At 45.1% G+C, this 27,032-nt stretch overlaps 1 protein-coding gene across 24 annotated transcripts in view; it reads right to left on the bottom strand.

Annotated features, from left to right (window-relative positions):
• The window catches only part of LOC144686419 (uncharacterized), a 130,876-nt gene that overhangs the window by 39,175 nt on the left and 64,669 nt on the right, over window positions 1–27,032 (bottom strand). For 12 of the 24 annotated variants that reach the window (XM_078551584.1, XM_078551602.1, XM_078551586.1 and 9 more), the window contains exons 3-8: window positions 24,629–24,715; window positions 22,779–22,796; window positions 20,835–20,882; window positions 18,810–18,854; window positions 5,557–5,607; window positions 198–230 (exon numbers count right to left, since the gene is read on the bottom strand). In XM_078551584.1, the coding sequence (XP_078407710.1) occupies window positions 198–230; window positions 5,557–5,607; window positions 18,810–18,854; window positions 20,835–20,882; window positions 22,779–22,796; window positions 24,629–24,715 (282 nt within the window). The remainder of the gene's footprint in view (window positions 1–197; window positions 231–5,556; window positions 5,608–18,809; window positions 18,855–20,834; window positions 20,883–22,778; window positions 22,797–24,628; window positions 24,716–27,032) is intronic. The other 12 variants (XM_078551603.1, XM_078551606.1, XM_078551598.1 and 9 more) reach the window with 3 other exon arrangements.

Below are 27,032 nucleotides of genomic sequence, written 5' to 3'. Positions count from 1 at the left end.
GAGCAAACCACTCCCACTGCTACAAAGAATTAAGAGACCCACACCTCCTTCTCAGGGCAACTAGGGATGGTCAATAAATGCCAGCCTTGCCAGTGATCCCCACATCCTGAGTGAATGAAACAAAATGTAGCTACAGAACAATAGTGCAGTTAGTGAGAGTCACACTCTGAGCAGGCAAAGTAGGTTAATGATCTCACCCCTCCAGATGCGCCAATACTGTTATAATCAGTCTGTTGGTTGAGAACAGAAAAATTAGCTCATCAAGAAAGAGGAGCGGACTGTAAATGAGATGTATCGGGTCTGGTGGCACAATGCTTAAACTGGGAAGTGGAATCAGGAACTGAGGGACAACACCAAAAACTCCAAGGCCTAGAATTATACCCTGAATAGAAGGAGGCTTGATGCTCTGGAAGAGCAATGGGATTTGAGGCCACAGGACATAAAAGATATCACTACAGGTTAATCAGGCTGTTAAAAAAAACTAATGAACCATTAGATTTTATCTCAAGAGGTATAGAACATAAAAACCATGAGGTAGTGACGATCCTTTATGAAACCTTAATCAGACCTTAATTACAGAGTGCTGTGTTCAGAATTGGGCACCACACTGGAGAATAATGAAGCTTTAGTGAGGACACAATTTAGATTCATTGGGAACCTGTCTGGTATGAGGGAATTCTTTGGAACTCAGAACATCATAGATTAGTGGGGCAATATGCAGGGTAGTTAAAGGGTAGTTAAGCCTTTTCTGATGGGGCTAGAATAAGGCACCATACATACAAGATTAAATGCAAGAGATTTAGGGGGCAGGAGAAACCGTCTTCATGAAGAGAGTTTTGAAGATGTGGAATTCACTCCGAGGGTTCATGTTTGAGGAAGAAATTGTCAACATTCAAGATTAGATTGGATAGGTGTATAACACAGGGGAACAGTTCTGGTGGGTACAGGTCTGTCACTGTATATATAACACTGGGGTACGGTACTTGTGGGTACAGGACTGAGATTGTATAATACTGGGATACAGTACTGGTGGGTACAGGTCTGTCACTGTACAATACTGGGGTACGGTACTGGTAGGTACAGGTCTGAGACTGTATATAACTGGGATACAGTACTGGTGGGTGCAGGTCTGTCATTATATAACACTGGGATGCAATACTGTGGGCACAAATATGTCACTGCAATACTGGGGTCCACTACTAGTGGGTACAGGTCTGTCACTATATAACACCGGGGTACCCACTATCTCCCACTGTCAACATCCTGGGGGTTACCATTCACCACAAACTGATCTGAACCAGCCATATAAATTCTGTGGCTACAAGAGCAGGTCAGAAGTGAGAATTCTGAGGCAAGTGACTCACCCCCTTGACTCCCCAAAGCCTGTCCACCATTTACAAGGCACAAGTCGGGAGTGTGATGGAATACTCTCCACTTGCCTGGATGAATGCAGCTCCAACAATACTCAAGAAGCTTGACACCATCCAGGATAAAGCAACCCACTTGCTCGGCGCCACATCTGCCAGCTTATACATCCACTCCCTCCAACACCGACACACAGAGGCAGCAGTATGTACCATCTACAAGATGCACTGTAGCAATTCACCAAGGCCCCTTCAACAGCACCTTGCAAACCCATAATCTCTACTACCTATAATGACAAGGGCAGCAGATATATGGGAATACCACCACCTGGAAGTTCCCCTCCATGCCACTCTCCATCCTGACTTGGAACTATACTGTCATTAAGTTTCCTGTTGCTGGGTCAAAATCCTGGAACTCTCTTCCTAACAGCACTGTGAGTGTACTTACACCACATGGATGGTAGCAGTTCAAGAAATGGGCACACCACCACTTTCTAAAGGGCAATTAGGGATGGGCAATAAATGCTGGCCTTGCCAGCGACGCCCACATCCCATGAAAGAATAAAAACAAATTTATTTAATCCTAAGTAACCACTGAAGTCCAGGTATCATTCAAATAAATCTATGCTGCAATCCCCCCAAAGCCCAATATATCCTTCCTAAGGTGTGGTTTAACCAGGGCTTTGTATAGCTAAAGCATATCTTCTAGCCACTTGTATTCTATTCCTCTAGAGTTTATTTTTTTCTATGCCTGTTTAGACATGTTAATGATTTATATAGCTGGACCCTAAGCCTCTCTGGAGCTCAACTGTTTCTAGTTTTCCACCATTCACCATTCCTATTCTAGCCTTTTTAGGTCCAAAGTGGGTGACCTCATTGAAAGCAACTGGCCACAGTCTTGCCCATTCACTTAATCTATCAATACTACAATTTTACGCTTCTATCTACACTGCTTACAATGTTGCTTATCTTTGTGTTATCAGTAAATTTGGATATGTGGGTTTCTAACCCATCATCTAAGTAATTGACGAATACAGTGAATAATTGAGGTTCCGTTATAGATCCTTGTGGGACACCATTAATCACATCCTGCCAAAAAAAGTATCGTCTATAATCCTTACTCTCTGTCTCCTTCCACTGAGCCCATTTCCTAACCAGGTCAATAATTTTGCCTTCAGTTCCATGAGCTTCAACTTCAGCTATCAGTCTCTTATGAGGGACTTTATCAAATGCTTCTGGAAGTCCATATAAATAGCATCCATTGGTATTCCTCTGTCCACTGCTTTACTCACCTCTTCAAATAGTTCAATCAGGTTTGCCCACCTTTACAAATCCATGCTGGCTCTCTCTGATTAACTGAAAATTTTCAAGAGGTGATATAGACACAAGTAATTTCCCAACAGCAGATGTTAGGCTAACTGGTCTATAATTCCCTAGTTTCCCTCTCTCTCACCTTTCTTAAATAGTGATTGACATACAAAATTTTCCAATCCATAGGAACAGTTCCCAAATTGGGAGAACTTTGAAGGTTATAGTTAGGACACATGCAATGTTCTTGCTGATTTCTTTTCAAACCCCCGGTCCCAGGGGTATATCACTCTTTAATAATAATTTCCCCATTATTCTTATCTTGCTTATGTTAATTTTGTTGAATCCTTGTCCCTGATTCAATATTAGTTCTCTTTGGGTTTCCAACATGCTCTTCCTCTATTGTAAAAACTGGCACAAAGTAATTATTCAGCATGTCCCCATTTCCTGATTATAATTTACAACATCACTGATTTCAGTTTTCAAGTGGCCCACATTTTTCCTGACCACGCTTTTCCCTAAAGTAATTGTAAAAGTCTTTGTGTTGGATTTTTCTCCATGTATTCACGCTCAAATTTTAAAAGCAGCTTAAAATTGCACAGACAGTAAATTTGTTGATCCAGGTGTGAAGGTCCGACTGAATCTGAAGCACAGCTTAGAGAAACTCCATTTTGCCCTGGTGTCAGGTAGGCCTGAATTCAGGTTCCATTCTGCATTTACACTCCTTGTTGCTTTGAACCAAGCTTCACATCAATCAATGTTCCAGCTCTCAAGATTGTCACAAAGTTGTGACACGGTGTTTATCCAGAGTGTGCAAGTTGCAATATGCAAAATAAGACAATGGGCTTCAGCAGCTGGGGAAGTCTACAGACTAGGAAAGCGAGGCCAATGTTAACCAGGACACGGGAAACCCAGGTTCCATCCTCAAATCAAACCTCATATCCAAACACACAGTCCCCAAACCAAACTGGATATCCAACCAAAAACAAAAATACCTGGAAAAACTCAGCAGGTCTGGCAGCATCTGCGGAGAGGGACACAGTTAACGTTTTGAGTCCGAATGATCCTTCAACAGAACTAAGAATAAATAGAAGAGAGGTGAAATATAAACTGGTTTAAGGGACAAGTAGAGCTGGATAGAGGGCCAGTGATAGGTGGAGATAACCAAAAGATGTCACAGACTAAAGGACAAAGAGGTGTTGAAGGTGGTGATATTATCTAAGGAATGTGCTAATTAAGGGTTGAAAGCAGGACAAGCAAGGTACAGATAGCCCTCGTGGGATGGGGTGGGGTGAAGGAATCGAAAAAGGCTAAAAGGTAGAGATAAAACAATGGATGGAAATACATTTAAAAATAATGGAAATAGGTATGAAAAGAAAAATCTATATAAATTATTGGAAAAAAAGGGGGGGGATCGGAAAGGGGGTGGGGATGGAGGAGAGAGTTCATGATCTAAAGTTGTTGAACTCAATATTCAGTCCGGAAGGCTGTAAAGTGCCTAGTCGGAAGATGAGGTGCTGTTCCCTCATCTTCTGACTAGGCACTTTACAGACTTCCGGACTGAATATTGAGTTCAACAATTTTAGATCATGAACTCTCTCCTCCATCCCCACCCCCTTTCCGATCCCCCCCTTTTTTTCAATAATTTATATAGATTTTTCTTTTCATACCTATTTCCATTATTTTTAAATGTATTTCCATCCATTGTTTTATCTCTACCTTTTAGCCTTTTTCGATTCCTTCACCCCACCCCATCCCACGAGGGCTATCTGTACCTTGCTTGTCCTGCTTTCAACCCTTAATTAGCACATTCCTTAGATAATATCACCACCTTCAACACCTCTTTGTCCTTTAGTCTGTGACATCTTTTGGTTATCTCCACCTATCACTGGCCCTCTATCCAGCTCTACTTGTCCCACCCCCCTTAAACCAGCTTATATTTCGCCTCTCTTCTATTTATTCTTAGTTCTGTTGAAGGGTCATTCGGACTCGAAACATTAACTGTGTCCCTCTCCGCAGATGCTGCCAGACCTGCTGAGTTTTTCTAGGTACTTTTGTTTTTGTTTTGGATTTCCAGCATCCGCAATTTTTGCTTTTAGCTGGATATCCAACCACACAGTCTCCATATCGAACTACACTGACCCCAAATCAGACTGCATATTTGAACACGGTCTCCGAATGAGTCTGTATATCTGACCGTACAGACCCAAAATCAAACAGTGTATCCAACCACACAATTCACAAAATCAGACTGCATATTCAATCACACAGTCCCCAAAATCAGACTGCATATTCAATCACACAGTCCCCAAAATCAGGCTGCATATTCAAACACACAGTCCCCAAATGAGTCTGCATATCCCACCATACAGACCCAAAATGAGACTGCCTCTCAAAATCAGATATCCAACCACACAGTCCCCAGAACAAACTGTGTATTCAACCACACAGAGTAAACATCTTCCAATTGGGTGAAAATTTCTGGGCTCTGGCATAAATAGTTTCTTAAACATTGGGAAAACAATAACATTCTTCAAGAAGTGTGAGTCATGAATGATTCCTGTGATTTCCCATGGCACTGCATTGGTTTCAGACCATCAAATTAAATGATCTTTAGACCTAAAATAGCCAAATCAGCCTTTGACTAGTACTCGACATAATGGTTGTGAAATTAGAATCTATAATTTGCAGTGTTGCTGGTTGAGGGGAGGCAGGCAGGAATTATTCTGAGATCATCCCATTCCAGCTCCTGTGCCAGAAAACCAGCAACTTCACACAGGGCGCGAGAAATCCACAACACAGCCAGACAGGGACTTGCCATGGACCCCAACAGCAAACCAATGCGTCCAAAAAACATTGCAACAGGAAATAACATGGCACTAACCCGGACACTGCTACGACTCCCCACTGATGTCCAGTCATCTTCATCAGACGCCTGCACGAGAAACAAGAGTGTCAGTAAACAGATAGTATACACCGGACAAACCAGAAAAAGGGCGGAGCAGAGTGAGAGTGCAGGGAGACTGAGACAGAGAGAGAGCAAGAGAGAGACAGACAATCACACACACACATACAGAAGGACAGAGAGACAGAGAGAGAGAGACAGAAAGAGAGAAAGACAGAGAGAGAGATTGAGAAAGAGAGAGAGAGAGGGAAGAAAGGAGATTGTGAAGTAGAGACAGAGAGTGAGGCACAGAAAGAAACAGGGACAGACAGAGCAGAAAGAGAAAGACAGAGAAACAGAGAAAAAGAGAAGAGAAGAGACAGAGAGACAGATAGAAATTCCAAGAGAGAGAAAGAGACAGGGACAGACAGAGGAAACGGAGAGAGAGAGAGGTGGAGAAGCGACACAGGCAGACAGAGGAGAAAGGGAGAAACAGAGGACAGAGGAGAGTGTGACAGTGACAGGTGAGAGAGAGGCAGAGCAAGAAGCAAATGTGAGTCAGACAGAGGATAGAGAGACAGAACGAGGAGAGAGAGAGAGAGGCAGAACGAGGAGAGAGAAAGCGAGAGAGAGGCAGAATGAGGAGAGAGAGAGAAAGGCAGAGCGAGGAAAGAGAGTGACAGGCAGGCCAAGGAAAGAGATATTGAGGCAGGCAGAGGAGAGACAGAGAGGCAGAGAGAGGAGAAAGAGAGAAAGGCAGACAGTGGAGAGAGAGAGGGACAGACAGAGGAGGGAGGGAGAGGGGGAGAGGGAGAGAGAGAGGGGCAGAATGTGGAGAGAAAGAGGCAGGAAGAGGAGCAGTCAGAAGAGAGAGAGAGAGGCTGACAAAGGAGTGAGAGAGGGACAGACTGAGGACAGAGAGACAGAGAGAGGAGAGAGGGAGGCAGGCAGAGAGAGTAAGAGAGGCAGACCGAGGGGCAAGGGAGAGGCACTGAGGAGAGAGGGAGATATGCAGACATGGGAGAGGGAGAGAGAGGAAGACAGAGGAGAGAGAGATGCAGACAGAGGAGAGAGATAGAGGAGAGAGAGGCAGACAGAGAGAGGGAGGCAGGCTGAGGAGAGAGAGAGACTGACTGAGGAGAGAGAGAGAGGCAGGCTGAGGAGAGAGAGACAGAAAGAGGAGAGAGAGAGAGAGGGAGAGGCAGGCAGAGGAGAGGAAGAGGGGCAGAGAGAGAGGAAGATTGAGGAGAGAGAGAGAGAAGCAGACTGAGGGGGGACAGAGAGAGAGAGAGGTAGCCTGAGGAGAGAGGCGCAGACAGAGGAGGGAGAGTGAGGCAGACTGAGGAGAGAGAGAGAGATGCAGACTGAGGAGAGAGAGAGAGGCAGGCAGAGGAGAGAGAGAGAGAGATTGGGCAGGCTGAGGAGAGAGAGCGAGAGATTGGGCAGGCTGAGGAGAGAGAGCGAGAGAGAGAGAGGGAGAGAGAGGCAGACAGAGGAGAGAGAGAGGGAGGCAGACTGAGGAGAGAGGGGCAGACTGAGGAGAATGAGGCTGAATGAGGAGGGAGAGAAGCAAACAGAGGAGAGAGAGAGAGAAGCAGGCAGAGGAGAGAGAGAGAGGTGAGAGAGGCAGAAAGAAGATAGGAAGAGACTGAGGAGAGAGAGAGTGAGAGAGAGAGGCAGACAGAGGAGAGAGGGGCAGATTGAGGACAGAGAGGGAGAGGCACATTCAGGACAGAGAGAGAGAGAGGCAGACAGAGCAGAGAGAAAAAGACAGACAGGGGGGAGAGAGAGAGAGGCAGGCTGAGGAGAGAGAGAGGCAGACTGAGGAGAGAGAGAGAGAGGCAGAAATGGAGGGAGAGAGAGAGAGGCTGACAGAGGAGAGAGACAGGGGTAGACTGAGGAGAGAGAAAGACTGAAAGAGGTGAGAGAGAGGCAGACTGAGGAGAGAGACAGAGGCAGACTGAGGGGAGAGAAAGAGAGAGAGAGAGGCAGATAGAGGAGAGGCAGACTGAGGAGAGAGAGGCTGAATGAGGAGGGAGAGAGAAACAGACAGAGGAGAGAGAGAATAGCAAGCAGAGGAGAGAGAGAGAGAGGCAGACTGAGGAGAGAGTCAGACACAGAGAGAGAGAGGCAGACTGAGGAGAGAGAGAGAGGCAGACTGAGGAGAGAGAGGAAAACAGAGGAGAGAGAGAGGGGGGACAGAGGAGAGAGAGAGGGGGGGGCAGACTGAGGAGAGAGGCAGAGTGAGCAGACAGAGAGAGGCAGAATGAGGAGACAGAGAGGGGCAGAGTGAGGAGACAGAGAGGGGCAGACACAGGAGACGGAAGGGGGCAGAGGATAGAGAGGGGTAGAGAAAGATGTAGGATACAGAGAGGCAGACAGAGAGGGTAACTGGGGAGATAAGAGAGAGTCAGAAAGAGAGAGAGAGGCAGAGTGAGGAGAGAGAGAGAGGGAGACTGAAGAGAGATAGAGGCAGACTGAGGAGAGTGAGGGGCAGAAAGAGGAGTGAGAGAGAGAGAGAGAGGCTGACTGAGGAGAGAGAGGGAGAGAGGCAGACTGAGGAGAGAGAGAGAGAGAGAGGCAGACTGAGGAGAGAGAGAGGCAGAGAGGAAAGAGAGAGAGACACAGAAATGGGGGGAGAAAGAGAGAGAGGCTGACAGAGGAGAGAGAGGGAGAGGGAGACTGAGGAGACAGAGAGAGGCAGACTGAGGAGAGAGAGAGAGGCAGACTGAGGAAAGAGAGAGAGAGGCAGAAATGGAGGGAGAGAGAGAGAGGCTGACAGAGGAGAGAGACAGAGGTAGATGGAGGAGAGAGAGAAAGGCTGAAAGAGGTGAAAGAGAGGCAGACTGAGGAGAGAGAGAGAGAGAGGCAGACGGGGGAGAGAGAGAGAGAGGCAGAGTGAGTAGAGAGAGAGGAAGAGTGAGGTGAGAGGGAGAGGCAGACTGAAGAGAGATGGTGGCAGACTGAGGAGAGTGAGGGGCAGAAAGAGGAGCGAGAGAGAGAGAGGCAGACTGAGGAGAGAGAGAGAGAGGCAGACTGAGGAGAGAGAGAGAGGCAGACTGAAGAGAGATAGAGGCAGACTGAGGAGAGGGCAGAAAGAGGAGAGAGAGGCAGACTGAGGAGAAAGAGGGAGAGAGGCAGATTGAGGAGAGAGAGAGAGAGGCAGACTGAGGAGAGAGAGAGGCAGAAATGGAGGGAGAGAGAGAGGGGCTCAGAGGAGAGAGAGAGGTATACTGAGGAGAGAGAGGCAAACAGAGGAGAGGGGGGGGGGCAGACTGAGGAGAGAGAGAGAGGGGCAGACTGAGGAGAGAGAGGCAAATGTAGAAGAGAGAGAGAGGGGACAGACTGAGGAGAGAGAGAGAGAGAGAGAGGGGCAGAGGCATACAGAGGAGAGAGGGGCAGACTGAGGAGAGACAGAGAGAGAGAGGCAGACAGAGGAGAGGCAGACTGAGGAGAGAGAGGCTGAATGACGAGGGAGAGAAACAGACAGAGGAGAGAGAGAAAAGCAGGCAGAGGAGAGAGAGGCAGACAGAGGAGAGAGAGTCAGACACACAGAGAGAGAGAGAGAGGCAGACTGAGGAGAGAGAGAGAGAGGCAGACTGAGGAGAGAGAGAGAGAGGCAGACTGAGGAGAGAGAGAGGCAGAATGAGCAGACAGAGAGAGGCAGAGTGAGGAGACAGAGAGGGGCAGACACAGGAGACAGAGGGGGGCAGAGGATAGAGAGGGGTAGAGAAAGAGGTAGGATACAGAGAGGCAGACAGAGAGGGTAACTGGGGAGATAAGAGAGAGTCAGAGAGAGAGAGAGAGGCAGAGTAAGGAGAGAGAGAGGAAGACTGAAGAGAGATAGAGGCAACTGAGGAGAGTGAGGGGCAGAAAGAGGAGAGAGAGAGTGGCAGACTGGGGAGAGAGAGGGAGAGAGGCAGACTGAGGAGAGAGAGAGAGGCAGACTGAGGAGAGAGAGGGGCAGACTGTGGATAGAGAAAGAGAGAGGCAGACAGGGAGAGAGAGAGAGAGAGGCAGACTGAGTACAGAGAGAGGAAGAGTGAGGTGAGAGAGAGAGAACCAGACAGGTGAGAGAGAGCAGCAGGCAGAGGATTCAGAAAGAGAGAGGCAGACAGAGAGAGAGAGAGGCAGGGTGAGGAGAGAGAGGCAGAGAATGAGAGAGAGGGACGCAGCCAGAGGAGAGAGAGAGAGGAAGACAGAGCAGATAGAGAGGTTGACAGACGGGAGAGAGAGAGGCAGAAAGAGGGGTGGAGAGAGAGAGAGAGAGAGATAGAGAGAGAGGGAGAGAGGCAGCCAGAGGAGAGAGACGGAGATGCAGACAGAGGAGATAGAGAGGGGCAGACTGAGGAGAGAGAGCCAAACAGAGGAGAGAGAGAGAGAGGGGGCAGACTAAGGAGAGAGAGAGGCTGACTGAGGAGAGAGAGAGGCAGACAGAGAGAGAGAGAGAGGCAGACTGAGGAGAGAGAGAGAGAAGCAGACTGAGGAGAGATAGAGGCAGGCTGAGGAGAGAGATAGCCAGAAAGAGGAGAGAGTGAGAGGCAGACTGAGGAGAGAGAGGGAGGCAGACTGAGGAGAGAGAGAGGCAGAGTGAGGAGACAGAGAGAGGGAAACACAGGAGAGAGGGGGGCAGAGGATAGAGAGGGGGAGAGAAAGAGGTAGGATACAGAGACGCAGACACAGGGAAGTGAGAGAGGGTAACTGGGGTAATAAGAGAGAGTCACAGAGAGAGAGAGAGAGGCAGAATGAGGAAGGAGAGAGAGAGGCAGAGTGTGGAGAGAGAGAGAGGCAGACTGAGGAGAGATAGAGGCAGACAGGGGAGAGAGAGCAGCAGGCAGAGGAAACAGAAAGAGAGAGGCAGACAGAGAGAGAGAGAGGCAGGGTGAGGACAGAGAAGCAGAGAAGGAAAGAGAGGGAGGCGGCCAGAGGAGAGAGAGAGAGGAAGACAGAGCAGATAGAGAGGTTGACAGAGGGAAGAGAGAGAGGCAGACTGAGGAGAAAGAGAGGCAGAGTGAGGAGACAGAGAGAGGCAGAGTGAGGAGACAGAGAGAGGCAGAGTGAGGAGACAGAGAGAGGCAGACACAGGAGAGAGGGGGGGGGCAGAGGATAGAGAGGGGGAGAGAAAGAGGTAGGATACAGAGAAGCAGATAGAGGGAAGTGAGAGAGGGTAACTGGGGTGATAAGAGAGAGTCAGAGATAGAAAGAGGCACAGAGGAGAGAGAGGCAGAGTGAGGAGAGAGAGAGAGGCAGAGTGAGGACAGATAGAGGCAGACTGAGGAGAGAGGCAGAAAGAGAGAGAGAGAGAGAGAAAGGGGGAGGCAGATTGATGAGGGAGAGAGAGACAGAGGCAGACAGAGTAGAGAGAGAGAGAGGCAGACAGGACAGAGAAAGAGAGAGGCGGAGGGGAGAGAGAGAGCAGACAGGGGAGACAGAGAGAGAGGCAGGCAGAGGAAAGAGGGAGAGAGAGAGGCAGACTGAGGAGAGACAGAGGCAGACTGAGGAGAGAGAGGCAGGCTGAGGAGAGAGAATGAGGCAGACTGAGGAGAGAGAGTGTGACAGAGAAAGGAGATGAGAGAGAGACAGATAGAGGAAAGACCCAGGGCTTTATGCCAGGGTCACACACACTGAGCAATCCAAAACTGAGGGAAAGAGAAATATGTGAGCCTGACATTGGAAAGTGATATACAGAAGATGAAAGTGGTGCAACGAGGTTGAAGAAATGAAATGAAGGGAATGGAAGCAACGAAGAGATAAGAGAATGAGCAAGAGTCAGGGGTGACAGGAACAACAACAAAAGGTTGTATTCATATAGCATCTTTCTGTGATGAAATGTCCCAAGATGCTTCACAGGAATGATAGAAAACAAAGTATGACACCGAACCACATAAAGAGATATTCGGTCAGATGTCCAAAAGCTTTGTCAAACAGGTAGATTCTAAGGAGAGTCCTAAAGGAGAGAAGTGAGATAGAGAGATGAAGCAGTGTAGGGAGGGTATTCCAGAGTCAGGGCCTAGGCAACCGACAGCACAGCCACCAATGGTGCAATGATTAAAATCGGGGATGCTCAAAAGGCCAGAATTAGAGGAGTGCAAATATCTCAGAGGGTTGTGGGGCTGAAGGAGGTTACAGAGATAGGGAGGGTCTAGGCCATGGGTGGATTTGAAAATAAGCTTGAGAATTTTAAAATCAAGGCATTCCTTAACCAGGAGTCAATGTCGGTTAGTGAGCATAAAGGTCAACAAGATTTGGTGGAAATTAAGCCACGGGTAGCAGAGTTTTAGGTGACCTCAAATTTACAGGGGGTGGGGGTGTGCTGGGCGGCAGAGTGTGGGGCATGAGCCAGGGGTGTATTGTGTCATGAAGAGATATTAATGTCTATGGTGTTATTGGAAATTATTGTTAAATTAGAATTGTGGTAGGGCCTGTGTCCCTGTGTGCGTCTGGGTGTAGGTCTGTGTGTGTCTTAATTGGATTAAAGGCAGTTAGTCTTGGTGCTTTGATGTATAGTAGTTTGAGATGTTAATTAGATAAACATAAGGGCCTGAATTTTTCAGTCAGCAGGAGGGCTCAGCGGGAGCGGGTGGGGGCAGTCACGGAGTGGGTGGGCCAATTAAGGCCCGTCCAGCGTAAGACGGAGCTGCCTCAGGGAGATTGAAGCGCTTTTGAAATAAATAAATAAATGGTTTGAAAATTTTATTAAACATGTCCCCTCATGTGACTGTGTCACTTGAGATGGGACATGTTTTTATATTTCAGAAATTTTTAACATTTAATTCATAAACGCTCGTGGATAAGGTTTCCTAAAAAACGTGAAGGCTACTTGGCCTTTCCGCCTGCCACCAGCCTTAAAGTTGGATGGGCAGCGTCATCAATGACCCTAATTACTTCCTAAATGGCCTTAATAGGCCGTTTAAATATCAGCGGGCAAGTAGCCAACTCCGGCGTGTCAGGCCCACCCCCGCAAGCCGGCTGAAAAATTCAGTAGAATAGAGTAAAAGGTAAAGTGAAAATTTGCATTTGTTGAATAAACCATTCAAAATAATGGGTAAAATCTTGCACCTAGCTGGGAGATGCCAAGCAATGTGTTTATATTACTAATAAAATTGGTGGAATGAGAAAATTATTGTTAGGAGAGGTAAAATTTTAAAAACCTAGTAATACAATGGAAAATTTACATTCAATGGGGAAGCTAGGTATAAACAGAAAGGAGTTTGTGTGTACCAGGCAGAGACATTTAAGATCTAACCAGCCTGTAAGCCTACAACGGTATTTGCAAAGGAACCTCATTTTGAATTTGTACGGTCAAATGCGCTTTGCCTGGTGTCTGCTTAAAGTCTATGGGTCATTGTTGCCTTGGTGAAGATTTACCTGGGAGTGATTAATTTGGGGATTGGTTTGCAAGTTATTATGGTAGTAATTTATAGACATGTGTATGTGTTTAATTTGTTGTTAAATTAATAAATGTTTAATTTAGTTTTATGAAAAAACCTCTTGAGGCTTGGTGGTTTTATTCCTGAATTCAGAACTGCATCTCAGACATACCAATTGAAAATGTAGGTTATGACAGTAGTTGAAGTTTCCCTCTGGGGTTTAAACAACTCAGCCTTTACCAACTGCTGTGTCATAACAACTGGGGGCTCTTGGGATAATATTTGTAACTACTTGATTGGTTTGGAATTGATGAATATTAAGGTTACGTGTACGAGGAGCACCTTGAATTCAGGAGTTGGTGAGGATTTTTATAATTGGTGAGGCTGCAAGATGGCTTTGGCAATTGCTAAGACTTGTCTGTAAGTAGAAGATATAATTCTGATTGGGTTACAAAAAGTGACCAAGAGTAAGTTAACAGAGTTGGTGGATAAATTACAATTGGGGTTACCTGCAGGGGGTAGGAAATCAGATATAGTTAATATTATAGCAAAGCATCTACAATTGGAAGTGCTACCTGACACTAGTGAGTCACAGCTGGAGGTAGTGAGGCTTCAGTTACAAATGAAGACTTTTAAACTTGAACAAGCAAAGGAACTGAAAAAACTAGAATTAGAAGCAAAGGAAAGAGAAAGGGAGTTAGAAATTGCAAAGATAGAGGAGGAGGAAAGAGAGAGAGAGAGAGAGAGAGAGAGAAAGAATTTCAACTGAAAATGTTGGCAATTAAAAAAGAGATGCCAGGAGGTGAGGAAGGACTTATCTCCAGGATAGAACCCAGTGGAGAGATAGTTAAATTTGTACGAGCTCTTTCAAAGTTTGAGGAAAAGGATATTGAAGCATTCTTTATTTCATTTCAGAAGATAGCTAAACAGACGAAATGGCCACAGGAAAGCTGGACATTATTGTTACAGACTAAGTTGATGGATAGAGCGCATGAGGTATATGCTTTGCTAACTGAAGAAATATTGGTGAATTATGATGTGGTGAAAAAGGCTATTTTGAGTGCATATGAGGTGGTTCCTGAGACATAGAGGCAGAAATTTAGGAATATGAGAAAACAGCCTGGGCAAACTTATATTGAGCTTGAAAGAGTAAAACAAAGTAATTTTAACCGGTGGATATGGGCATTAAAAATAGAGACAACATATGCAGCTCTTAGAGAGGCAATTCTTTTGGAAGAATTTAAAAATTCAATCCCTTCAGTAGTGAGAACTCATGTGGAGGAACAGAGGGTTGATTCTGTAAGGCAAGCAGCAGAGATAGCTGACGATTATGAGTTAGCTCATAGAGCTAAACCTTTTTTCCGTCACTCTTTTAAATCCGAAAAGGATAGAAAGTGAGAAGGTGAAAGGAAGGTAGGTAGTCAGGGAAGAGAAGGAACAGCTAGAAATTCCCAGGAAGATTTTTTTTTCAGAATAAAAAGTAAGGTGCTGAGGGTAAGAGTGACATTCAGAAATTGAGGCGTTTTCATTTTAATAAAGTGGGGCACACAAAGTCAGTGTGTTGCAAATTGCAGGGAAAATCTGTTGGAATTATTGGGGTGCAGAAAAGTCTGGAAGTAAAAGTACTGTGGGTTCTGAGGTTAAGGCACAGGAGAAACCAGTGGCTTGTGTGCAAGTAAAACAGGGAGAATTAGTGATAGGTAAAGAAGTGGGAATGTGTTCACAATTTACCCAAGGTAATTCTGAGGAACAGGGTTGCAGAAATGTTTAAAGATTTTGTGTGTGAAGGGAAAGTCTTTTCATAAGTACAGGGTGGAGTAGGTAAAGATGATAACATTTTAAGAGACACAGGGCTAGTCAATCCTTAATGTTGTGGGATAGTGACATTTGTTGTTCAGAGGGAGTATTGCAGGAACTTTAAGTGGGGTTCATGGAGATGCTAAACCTATACCCTTGTGGAAGATAAATTTAAAGAGCAAATGGAATACAGGTGAAGCTATTGTTGGGGTGGTGGAAAAATTGCCCACTGCAGGGGTTCAATTTATTTTGGGTAATGATATAGCTGGGTTCCAGATTTGGGTGATGCCTGTGGTAGTTGAGCATCGTGTAGAAGTGTTTTCAACAGAGGTATTACAGAAAGAGCAGATTGTTTCCAGATTATGTGATAACGGGATCACGGGCATACAGGCTGAAAGAAAAACAATAAGGGTAGGCAGTTGAAAGGCAAGAAGAAGGTGTCGAAATCCAATTAGCTGGCATTGTGTTTGATAACATTGTTTGGGAGGAAAGACTACAGGACAATTCAGCTGAAGTGTTTAACTCAAGGAGGTTAGTGGAGCTACAGAAAAAGGATTTGCAATTAGAACAGTTATATCAGGCAGCTTACTCAGAAACAGAAGCAAAATGTATTCCAGTATGTTATCACCTTAAGGGAGATATTTTCATGAGAAAATAAAGAAAATGGATCATGTCTCAGCAAATGAACGCTGGAATGAGGTACGTCAGATATTATCCCAGTTGGGTATAGAAATGAGATGCTGAAGATTGTTCATGAAATTCCAATGCGGGGCGGGGGGGCATTTAGAAATTAGAAAAACACAAGAAAAGATACAGAAACATTTTTATTGGCCAGGATTGTATAAGGATATAGTCAAATTCTGTAGAACATGTCAAACATGTCAGGTAAGAGGGAAACCACAAGCAGTGATTAAGCCGGCGCCTTTAATCCCAATACCAGCATTTTAAGAACCTTTTACTAGGGTCATGATTGATTGTGTAGGACCCCTACCTAAGACTAAAAGCGGGAATCAGTACTTACTGGCAATAATGGATGTGTCTACCAAGTTTCCTGAAGCAATACCTTTAAGAAATATTACAATCAAGAAGATTGTGGAAAAGCTAACTAAATGTTTTACAAGATATGGTTTACCTAAGGAAATACAATCAGATCAGGGGTCAAATTTCATGTCACAGCTGTTTAATGAAATAATGAACATTTTGGAGATAAAACAATTTAAGTCAGCAGCTTACCATCTGGAGTCACAATGGGCTTTGGAAAGATGGCATCAAACTTTAAAAACTATGATGAGAGCGTACTTTCAGGATTATCCACAAGATTGGGTTACAGGAATTTCATTCTTGTTATTTGCTATTAGAGATATTCCTAATACATGGACTGGTTGTAGGTCTTTTGAACTACTTTATGGTCATGAGGTAAGGGGACCACTGAAATTGATTAATGAGAAGCTGGTGGGTCAAAATTCAGAAACTCTTCTCTTGCATTATGTATCAAATTTCATGGAAAGATTGAACAGAGCATGTGAGTTGGCTAAGGAATATTTAAAGATATCACACAGCAAGTGATGAAAGTGAATGCAAATAAGAAAGCGACAGCTCACAATTTTGTTTCTGGAGAGAAAGTACTAGTTCTGCTACCAGTACCAGATGATTCATTAAATGCAAGGTTTAGTGGACCTTACAGGATTGAAAAGAAATTGAGTGAAGTAAGTTATTTAATAAGTACTCCAGATAGACAAAAGAAGCAGAGGCTGTGTCATGTAAATATGTTTAAATAGTACTTTGACAGGGAAGAGGAACAAAAGGGGGTATTAGTGATGGTGGATGATGAGAAAGTGGTAGAAGTGCAGGACTGTGAAATTGATTTTCCTCTAATCAAATTGGATAATGTGGGGTTCTTGAAAATTTAAATGAAATATTGAGTTACCTTCCAAACAAGTGTCAAGGTGATTTGGAAAAGCTATTGCAGTCACACAAACCTAATTGTGGAAGTAAGTTGGGGAAGACTTAGATTTAGATTTAGCTACACATGATGTGTCTATACAGGTTTCATCTTCAATAAGACAACATCCTTATAGATTAAATCTGGCAAAGTTATCACAAGTACAAAAAGAAATTGACTTCATGCCTCAAAATGATATAATCGAGTCTAGCTGCAGTAACTGGAGTTTGCCTATTGTGCTGGTACCAAAACCGGATGGAACACAAAGACTGTGTGTAGACTATCAAAAGGTGAATGCAGTGACAAAAGCAGATTCCTATCCTATACCACGTTGGAAGATTGCATTGAGAAAGTGGGACAATCTAAATTTATCACAAAGATTGACTTGCTAAAAGGATATTGGCAGGTACCGTTATGGGAGAGAGCAAAGGAGATATTGGCTTTTGTGATGCCAAATGGATCATCTCAGTTCAAAGTCATGCCTTTTGGTATGAAGAATGCACCTGCGACATTTCAAAGACTGACAAACAAAGCAATTGCAGGTCTAAGCAATTGTGCTGTTTATATTGATGATCTGATAGTTTTCAGTCAAACATGGGATGTGCATTTACAGCATCTGGGAGGATTATTTTCTTGATTACAAGAAGCTAATTTGGTGATGAACTTGGCTAAAAGTGAATTTGTAAAAGCACAAGTTACGTATCTAGGCCATACCATTGGGCATGGTAAGGTGGCTCCAAGAGATGTGAAAGTCAAGGCTATCATGGATTTCCCAGTGCCTACAACAAAATGAGAAGTTTTGAGATTTTTGGGCATGAGTGGGCTTTACTGGAAATTTGTATCAAATTTTAGCAGTGTGTTTGCTCCACTGACTGAAAAAAGAACAAGAAGTTTCAATGGACACTAGAGTGTCAGAAGTCATTTAATAGTTTATAAACTCTATTAACTACAACACCAATTTTGGCAGTACCCAATTATGCCAAGCAATTTAAGTTGGCCGTTGATGCGAGCGATATAGGCATTGGGGCCGTACTGTTATAAGAAGATGACACTGGAATTGAATAACAAATAGGGTATTTTTCACGGAAGTTGAATGTACAACAGAGAAGATATTCGATGATTGAAAGGGAGACCTTGGGTTTGGTGTTAGCGTTACAGCATTTTGAAATTTATGTTGCAAACAATTCATCAGAAACAATTGTTTATACAGACCATAATCCTTTTAAGTCTTTGGGGAAATTTTGAGACAAAGGTACAAGACTTTTCAGGTGGAGTCTAGTATTACAACCATTTAATCTAAGCATTATACATGTTGCTGGTAGAGAAAATCTGTTCGCAGAAGCATTATCAAGAATTTGAAGCTTAAAGGGAAAATTAGACATTTTAAAAAAAACCTGGGCACTAAACTGGAATTATTTCTGTTGAAACCAAGGACTTGTGTATATATATTATGTTAATGCTTGCATCTGGTAATGTAGTAGTGTAATAAGTATAGAAGATAGTGTGAGATGGGTTATTAAAAATGAAACCGTCTTTTAAAATTATGGCGGTTCATTTTTCAATAGGGAGGGGGATATTTCCTCCAATATTTAATTGGAGGAAATTTCTGTTCATTCAGTTCTGGATGTCAGACAAACAGTTTGATAATTTAGCAACCGGGATGAATTGAGAGAGGTGGAGTTGGAGTGTTGTCAATGCACATATAAAAACTAAGGCCGTACTTTCAGATGATGTTGCCAAGGGTCAGCATGGAGACGAAAAATAGGAGGAGGCCAAGGATCGATCCTTGGGGGATACCAGAGGTAACAGTGTAGGAGTGGGAAGGTGATAATATGGCTATGGTTAGATAGATAATAATGGAACCTGGTGAGATCAGTCCCACCCAGTGGGACGTCAGAGGAGAGGCATTGGAGGAGGATGGTGTGCTCAACCATGTCAAAGGCTACAGGACAGGTCAAGAAGTTTACCTTTGTCACAGTCACTTAGGAGGTCACAGGAAGATAGACAGGAAATTGAGAGTGTGACAGACAGAGAGAAGAGAGATGAGGAAGAGATAGATAAGGGAAGAACAATGGGACTGAAAACATATAAAAGCAGGGAGAGAGAGGGAGAGAGAAAGAGAGAGAGAGAGGAAGGATACAAACCGAAGTGTGTCTTCTGAATCTACGAGAGTATTTCTCACTGTCTTCCTGCAGAGCCAGGAGGAGAACGAAAGAAGCAGGAGTTTGTGAACAGTTCAAGCAGAGGTACAGAAACATTTAGAAACATTTCACAAACTGAAGGCAGCAAAAGGATCACAGTTCATGAATCACACACACAACCCAAAATGTGAAACAGTGGCCCCGAAATCCTGGGCCGGATCAAGGGCAGGCAGAAGAGGGTGGCGGCTTGAGGATTCATCCATCACCAGTGAAAGGAAATGTGGGGCAGAACCCAGAATCGACAGCATTTGCAGCCTTTTTATGACCAAGGTGGGTCAGAGGCAGTGGGGGGTGCATGGAGAGAAGAGTAGATCCTTGGCCTATACTTCGCATCAAGGGACAGGCCATAGAAGCTGGGGTCCGCTCCTCCATTTTTAACTCTCAATGGAGCTGGGGCCAGATGTAAATAGCTCACGAGCCTTTGCGAGAGTGGGTATTGGAAGCTACTCCCAGAGGCCTGAGACCAGAAGAGGACATTTTTCTTTCGTTAATAATATCTCTACAGATGCCAGCTAGCAGTCCACCATTGTCATGTAAATGCAATGGCGTCTTCTGCCTGGAGCCAGAGTACCAAATGGAGTGGACATCAAGAAATTCCAGACTCAGTGGGTAGAATTTTTCGGCCCTGTGGAGCCGTAAAATGTGGTGAGCTGTTCAAAAGTCTATTGACTTCGGCGGGACTGTAAAATCCCTCCAGCATAAAATTCTGCCCTATCTGTACACAGAGGTACGTGAAGGTACAGTGTATGCATATTGGTACATGGAAGTACAGTGTGTACATAGAGGTACATGGTAGTACAATGTTTACATAGAGGTACATGGAGATACAGTGTACACAGTGGTACATGAAGTTACAATGTGTACATACTGTACATGAAGATACAGTGTGTACATAGTGGTACATGGAGGTACCATGTGTACATAATGATACATGGAAGTACAGTGTATATAGAGGTATGTGAAGATACAGTGCTTACATAGTGGTACATGGAAGTACAGTGTATATAGTGGTACATGAAGGTACAGTGTGTACATAGAGGTCAAGCACTGAGAGAGGTTGAGGTGCAGCCAACACTTCCAATACTCAGAGTTGATATCCAATCATAACACGAGACATTAAAACAGCTAATTTAACCTCCCTTTTACTTCTGTTCAAATGAATCTTTCAGGAATTATCTGATCATCAGTATGAAGGCTTTCAGTGCTGGGAATGAAACATTTTAAAGTGAGGGTGGCAGTCACCAACATCACACTCCCAGGACAGGTACTGCATGGGTTAGGTAGAGAGTAGAGCTCCCTCTAACTCTTCCATTAAACATTCCAGGAATGCAGTGGATCTCCCTCCATAAAGCAAATGTCAGAAAGCAGAGTACAGATCAGCTATGATCTGTCTGAATGAGGGAATAGTCTTGAGGGGATGAATAGCCTCCTCCTGTTCCTACACTTAATTCCAATAACATGTCTCCCTCTCAGACTCTGACCACGGCCCACTGCAGCTTCCTACACTAGCACACTCGGCCCCTCTCCACGTCCGATCACAAGTTCAGTGCAGAATTATGATTGATTTGAGTTATGATGGCCGCCCAAACCAGTTTCCCATTGACTCCTTATAGCCATCAACCAGAGATCTTTCCATAGCCCCAGCCTGGGGTGTATTTTAACTCAGAGGGGAAAGACTCTTTCTTTGAGTAAACCCTCCCCTCCCTTCTCTCCACCCTCACCTTCCCAACCCAAAAGTACTTTGGCAGCAAAGATGGGGCAAGAGTATATCTAATCAGGCAATGGAGAGTGACATCGGCCTTCTGGATGGAAAGGAAACCTTGACAACCCAAGCAGTACCTCGTAGGTTGAAAGTATAACAGACATGAAAACCCAGCCGGCTTCACTGATAATATCAAAGATTACTTCCAAACCTGAAGGGTGGGAGAAAACATGATTCTATAAATATTCTGACAGCACAGACATTACCATCCACTGCTCGATATCTCCAAACTTTGTATCCAGCCCATAATATTTCTAAGAACAGAAAAGGAAGAGTTTAGGAAAGAGGGGGGAAAATGCAGGGAAATGTAAACATGGAGTAGGACAGATTGTGTTGAAGATCATGCAGTGTTTCAGAACCACGTGCAGCAGCAAGTCACTAACCCCAGCCCTGTATGGACCTGAATAATCACAACATACATCAGTGACCTATGTGAGAGACACACCAAAACAGAGGCAGACACACGTCTAGAGATTAAGGGCTGGATTTTCCTGCAGGCTTCAGGACCCTGATGTAAGGTCCAAATAGGGTCCCAAGCTCACTCTTGTCAGCAGCGAGACCAGCGGCACAATCCTCCGGGAGGCGGGCCTCTGAATTGGTGGCAGGCTCTCAATGTTTCAGGCCCAGAGAGCCATCAGCTCTGCAGCATTTGCAGCCCCCCAGGTGAGGTGGGTGCTGCTGAGGGATGGTGGGGAACCTGAGGGGACCTCAACACGGAGGTGCCCTCGCCGGCCAACACTGAAGGGCTGCACCAAAGAGTGCCGAAGCCAGGATAAAAGGGAATCCCTTTTGCAGGTTTATTCACTGACAGAGCTATGGACTGTGTGGAGTGGGCAGCCCGCAAAGTTCCCAGCCTGTCCCTGAGAAAGTCTCCAGAAGCGAGAATGCGTCAGGGAGCTGTCCTGACAAAACTCCCCTCTAATTTCATGCTCTTCCCCCATCCCCACCTCTGACCCCATTTCCATAGGCCCAGGAAAATCCAACCCAGAGATGCATCCACTTAGAGATGCACCAACATAGAGACGCAGAGACACACCCGCATAGAGATGCAGACACGCACCCACATAGAGACGCAGACACGCATGCACATAGAGACACAGACACGCACCCACACAGGGACGCAGAGACACATCCACACAGAGTGCACTCACACCTACAAAATCCTGGAACTCCCTTCCTAACAGCGCTGTGGGTCTACCTACACCACATGGACTGCAGCGGTTCAAGAAGGCATCTCACCACCGCCTTCTCAAGGGCAATAAAGGATGGGAAATAAATGCTAGCCAGCTCACATCCAATAAATGAATTTAAAAAAAGAGGCACTCACCCACACAGAGACAAACACCCACGAGATACAGACTCACAAACACACGCACAAAGGGACTCTCAGTGATACAGACCCACACAAAGGCACAGACACATTTCTATCACTTCCAGTGAAAGCTCGAAGTGGGACCCATCAGTAAAACTGGAGTCAGGCCGGTCAGGAGTGATATCAGGAAACACATTTTCACACAAACTGTGGTGGAAAGTGTTGGAACTTTCTTTCCCAAAAGGCTGTGGATGCTGGGGGTCAACTGAAGCTTTGAAGACTGAGATTGATACTCTTTTATTTGGTAAGTGTATCGAGAGATTATAGACCAAAGGCGAATGAAGTTAAGATACAATGGTGAAACAGGCTGGGGGCTGAATGGTTTCCTCCTGTTCTTGTGTCAACATGCAGGCTTTGCTGTAATGGTTCTGGACTGTGCCAAGATTGTTGCAGTGCCAGCAAGGTAGCTGGGAGGAGAGAAGACACCACACAGCCAGGGTTCCTGCTGCCTAGGGTCATGGGTAGACAATGAGTGAACAGCCCAATAGACTGCTGGCACACACTGCTCTGTGCTGGGAACTGTAGACCAACGAGGGTCAGGAGGAGGAGAGAAAAATCAGGGGGACAAAAAAAACAAGGGAAAACAAAGAAAATATGAGTTTGAGCCAACAGTCAGGCAGATATTGTTTTCTAAAATCCCTGCTGACTAGCTCTGCCACGAAACCAATGCCAACAAAAGGGATGGTGGAAGTGAAGTCATTCCATGCAGCCTCAGGTCCGTGTTAGATTAAACAATTAGACCAACAGAGCACACAAAGCAGCAGATAAGAAATCTCACCTTCTGCACCTGATAGATCTACCGAGAGGAGCAAGTGGGAAAGAAAATAGGAAATGGTAGAAGTCAAATAGAATGAATAGAGACAAGGAGTTGAAGAGTTTCAGTTCGGAAAGAGCTGTCGATCATACATGTGAAGCTTGAGGCCTTTTAATTTGGACATTCTCCCTATTTATGGAATAAATTTGAACCCAGTTTGTACTCCCTGTAATTTTGTACCTCTGGCCTGGCACCTACAGGGTAGAATCAAGACCCAGATAGCTCCAACACAATATATAGTCAAAAGTTTAATGCCCCCAACCTCATTGCAAGATGCCAGAGCCTCCACTTTGAGCCTCCTGTAGTTCAGGTCAGGACAGTGGAGCTCAGACCTGCATCTCTTTCACTTACACTCAGTATCCGACTAGCCGCCAGCCAAAATAAAAGGAATTAAACTTAGGTCACCATGGCATCAAGCCAAAGGTATGAGGGGACAGCCCAGCAGTTTGAAGATGGGAATCCTATGCAACTGAGGATAGAGACCAACAAAATAATCCAACCACAATTAACCATAGTGTCCGCACAGTTAGCTCAGGAGATTTGATAAATGGGTCTTTGCTGAGCCAGGGTTCGAATCTACTCCAATCACACTGAATAGTCTAGAAATCATATGAAGGGAAGTAGTCACACAGCAGCCATCTGTAACCTGTACATCATAGAGCCAAAAGTTTGAGGGGATACACTGCAATAACAGGAATGACAGAGCAGAATGGGATAAAAGCGATGAGAATGTGGGGAGCGACTGCACAAAAGGACGCAATACAGCCAGGCGTCTCCGGGAGATTGTGGCTGGGCGTCCACGGGGGTCACGGGCGGGCGTCCACGGGGGTCACGGCCGGGCGTCCATGTGGGTTATGGCTGGGCGTCTGTGGGAATTACTGGATTATTACCAGTATTTTAAAAATTTATTCTTGGGATCAGGCATCGCCGGCAAGGCTGGCATTTATTACCCATCCTTAGTTGCCTTGATGAAGGCAGTGGTCGGCCTTTTTGAACTGCTGCAGTCCATTTGGTGAAGCTCTTCCCACAATGCTATTAGGAATTCAGGCTTAAAGTATTAATTATAAATTTTGCATCAGCTTGATTTGCATTCCTTAGGATCAGGAGGTTCAGATTTGATCTGATCGAAATGCTTAAAATATTAAAAGGAAAAGGATTTTATTGGGTTGATGCAGGGAAACTATTTCCTCTGATGTGGAAATCCAGAACAAAAAGGCCATAATCTTCAAATTGGAGTTAGGCTATAGTGGTGTGAAATCAGGGAGGAGGTCTTCCACACAATGGGTAAGTGAAATCTAGAACTCTCATCCCCAAAAGGCCATTGATGTTGAGGAAATACTTTCAAGGCTGAGATTTTTAGTTTTTTGGGAGATAAGGATATCAATGTATAGAGAACAAGGGTGGGAAAATGAAGTAATCTCAAGGGACTGAATGGACAACTTTGATTCCAAATGATCAGAGGTACAGAGTTACAGGACTTTGGCCCAGCAGTGATGAAGGTATGTCCAAGTCAGGCTAGTTGGTGACTTGGAGGAAACTTCTAGGTGATGGTGTTACAGGTTATGACAGTCAGTGGTCACTCCTTGTCAAAGCATTGTTGGATTGTCTGGTTATACTGAGTTAGGGCCTCCACACTTTAATACAACCAGTCTCAGCTGTAAGACTATATTCTGCCTCAAGCAGAAACATAAAACTCCATGATTGAGCACAACCAAGACAACCATCAGCTGATTACAAAGCAGCCAAGGAGGAAAAAAACAATAAAATCAACCCCCAACTGCGCATTGCCAACATCTGCCAAATTCCACACTCACCTCCTTCTGCTGTCTCTCCAGCTCCTTCATTCGGATCTCTCTCGCCTCAGCCCGTGCAGCCCGTTTTGCAGCCAACCTGGCCTCAGCCTGTCAAAGACAACAAAAAAAAAGATGTCAGTGCCAAACAGACCTCATTGCACTGGACAGGCCTGAAGTAGCTCTTAGGACATGTCAGTGCGGACAGCAGTTCGAGAAATCTCACACATTGAGCACGATATCGTGGAGGGCAAGGGGGTCTCCGCTGCCAATACAACCACTCTTTACAAGGTAAAATAATGGAGCCAAAGCCCCCACTGGTGCAGGGTCTGGAATAGCAACCCCTGACAACACAACACAAACCCTGACAACACAACACAAACCCTGACAACACAACACAAACCCTGACAACCGCCATCAGCGTAACCTGGCCGAATTACCATATTAATTCATGTATAAGTTACACTTTTCAAATCAAAAAATAATCATTTTTAGTTCCGTTGTGTCTTATGTTCAGAGGTAGGGCCTTTGAGTAAGAGGATGGGACCATTCAGAAGGAGCATGACTTTGGCGTGTACAAGAGGGTAGTCCTGAATGTCAGCAGAATGGTGGGGCACGTGTGAACACAGTGAGTAACATGGCCAAGCCCAACAATTGTATTTGGTCTGCGCCCCGGTATTAACACAGTAGAACTATAGAATCACAAAATGATACAGCTTAGAAGGAGGCCATTCGGCCCACTGCATCTGTGCCAGCTCTTTGAAAGAGCTATTCAATTTGTCCCTTGTCCTTGCTCTTCTTCCACAGTCCTGCAATTTCTTACTTTAATTCTCCAATTCTCATTTCAAAGTTCCTGTGTAATCTGTTTCCACCAACCTTTCATTCAGTATATTTCAGATCACTGCATAAAATGTTTTTTCCTCATGTTGCCTCCGTTCTTTTGCCAATTTCCTTAAATCTATGTTCTCTGGCTATCAACCTCTCTGTCTCAGGAAATATCTCCTCCATATTTAAGCACACTTATAATCAAAGTACTTCATGGTTTTGAACACCTTGGCCTGGATTTTCACCAAGTCACATTGACTCTGGAGCCCTTTAAAAATGGCGGGCCGGACCTGATCCCTGGGTTCCTGACCTCATTCCCGGGCTGTGCTGCTTTCACGAGTGCCTTTAAAGGGTGTGGGCTGCTTCCTGTCAGAAGCCCACACTCAGCACTCCCGAACTGGCCGGCTCCATTGTGGAGATAGGCATGTCCTACTCCTCCGCAATTTTCATGGAGTCGGGCCAGGTTTTTAAAGATAAAAACAAAAAACTACTGCGGATGCTGGAAATCCAAAACAAAACAAAAACAGAATTACCTGGAAAAACTCAGCATGTCTGGCAGCATCGATGGAGAAGAAAAGAGTTGATGTTTCGAGTCCAATGACCCTTCAACAGAACTGAGTGTATTTAGGAGAGGGGTGAAATATAAGCTGGTTTAAGGTGGGGGGGCGGGGGGAGAGAAGTTGAGGGTGGGGTGGTTGTAGGGACAAGCAAGCAGTGATAGGAGCAGAGAATCAAAAGATGTCACAGACAAAAGGATCAAAGATGTGTTGAAGGTGGTGATACTATCTAAGAGAATGTGCTAATTAAGAATGGATGGCAGGACACTCAAGGTACAGCTCTAGTGGGAGTGGGGTGGAAAGATTGACAAGGTATTAGTTGTAGATTTAAAAATAATGGAAATAGGTGGGAAAAGAAAAATCTATATAAATTATTGAAAAAAACAAAAGGGAGGGGGAAGAAACGGGGTGGGGATGGGGGGAGGGAGTTTAAGATCTAAAGTTGTTGAATTCAGTATTCAGCCCGGAAGGCTGTAAAGTGCCTAGTCGGAAGATGAGGTGCTGTTCCTCCAGTTTGCGTTGGGCTTCACTGGAACAATGCAGCAAGCCAAGGACAAACATGCAGGCAAGGGAGCAGGGTGGAGTGTTAAAATGGCAAGCGACAGGGAGGTTTGGGTCTTTCTTGCGGACAGACCGCAGGTGTTCTGCAAAGCGGTCGCCCAGTTTGCGTTTGGTCTCTCCAATGTAGAGGAGACCGCATTGGGAGCAATGAATGCAGTAGACTAAGTAAGTGGAAATGCAAGTGAAATGTTGCTTCACTTGAAAGGAGTGTTTGGGCCCTTGGACGGTGAGGAGAGAGGAAGTGAAGGGGCAGGTGTTGCATCTTCTGCGTGGGCATGGGGAGGTGTCATAGGTGGGGGTTGAGGTGTAGGGGGTGATGGAGGAGTGGACCTCTTCGTCAACTCTTTTCTTCTCCACTGATGCTGCCAGACCTGCTGAGTTTTTCCAGGTTTTTAAAGAGTTATGTTTCACGGACCCTTTGAGTCGTGAACCCTAGTCTGAATGAGGGGACCTTTTAAAAGGTAAGTTCAAAAGGATCCCCTCAT

The sequence above is a fragment of the Cetorhinus maximus genome, chromosome 11 (genome assembly GCF_964194155.1).
Source record: "Cetorhinus maximus chromosome 11, sCetMax3.hap1.1, whole genome shotgun sequence".
NCBI classification, from domain to species: domain Eukaryota; kingdom Metazoa; phylum Chordata; class Chondrichthyes; order Lamniformes; family Cetorhinidae; genus Cetorhinus; species Cetorhinus maximus.
The sequence above is the reverse complement of the archived record's forward strand: the minus strand, read 5'-3'. Positions and strand labels throughout refer to the sequence as shown.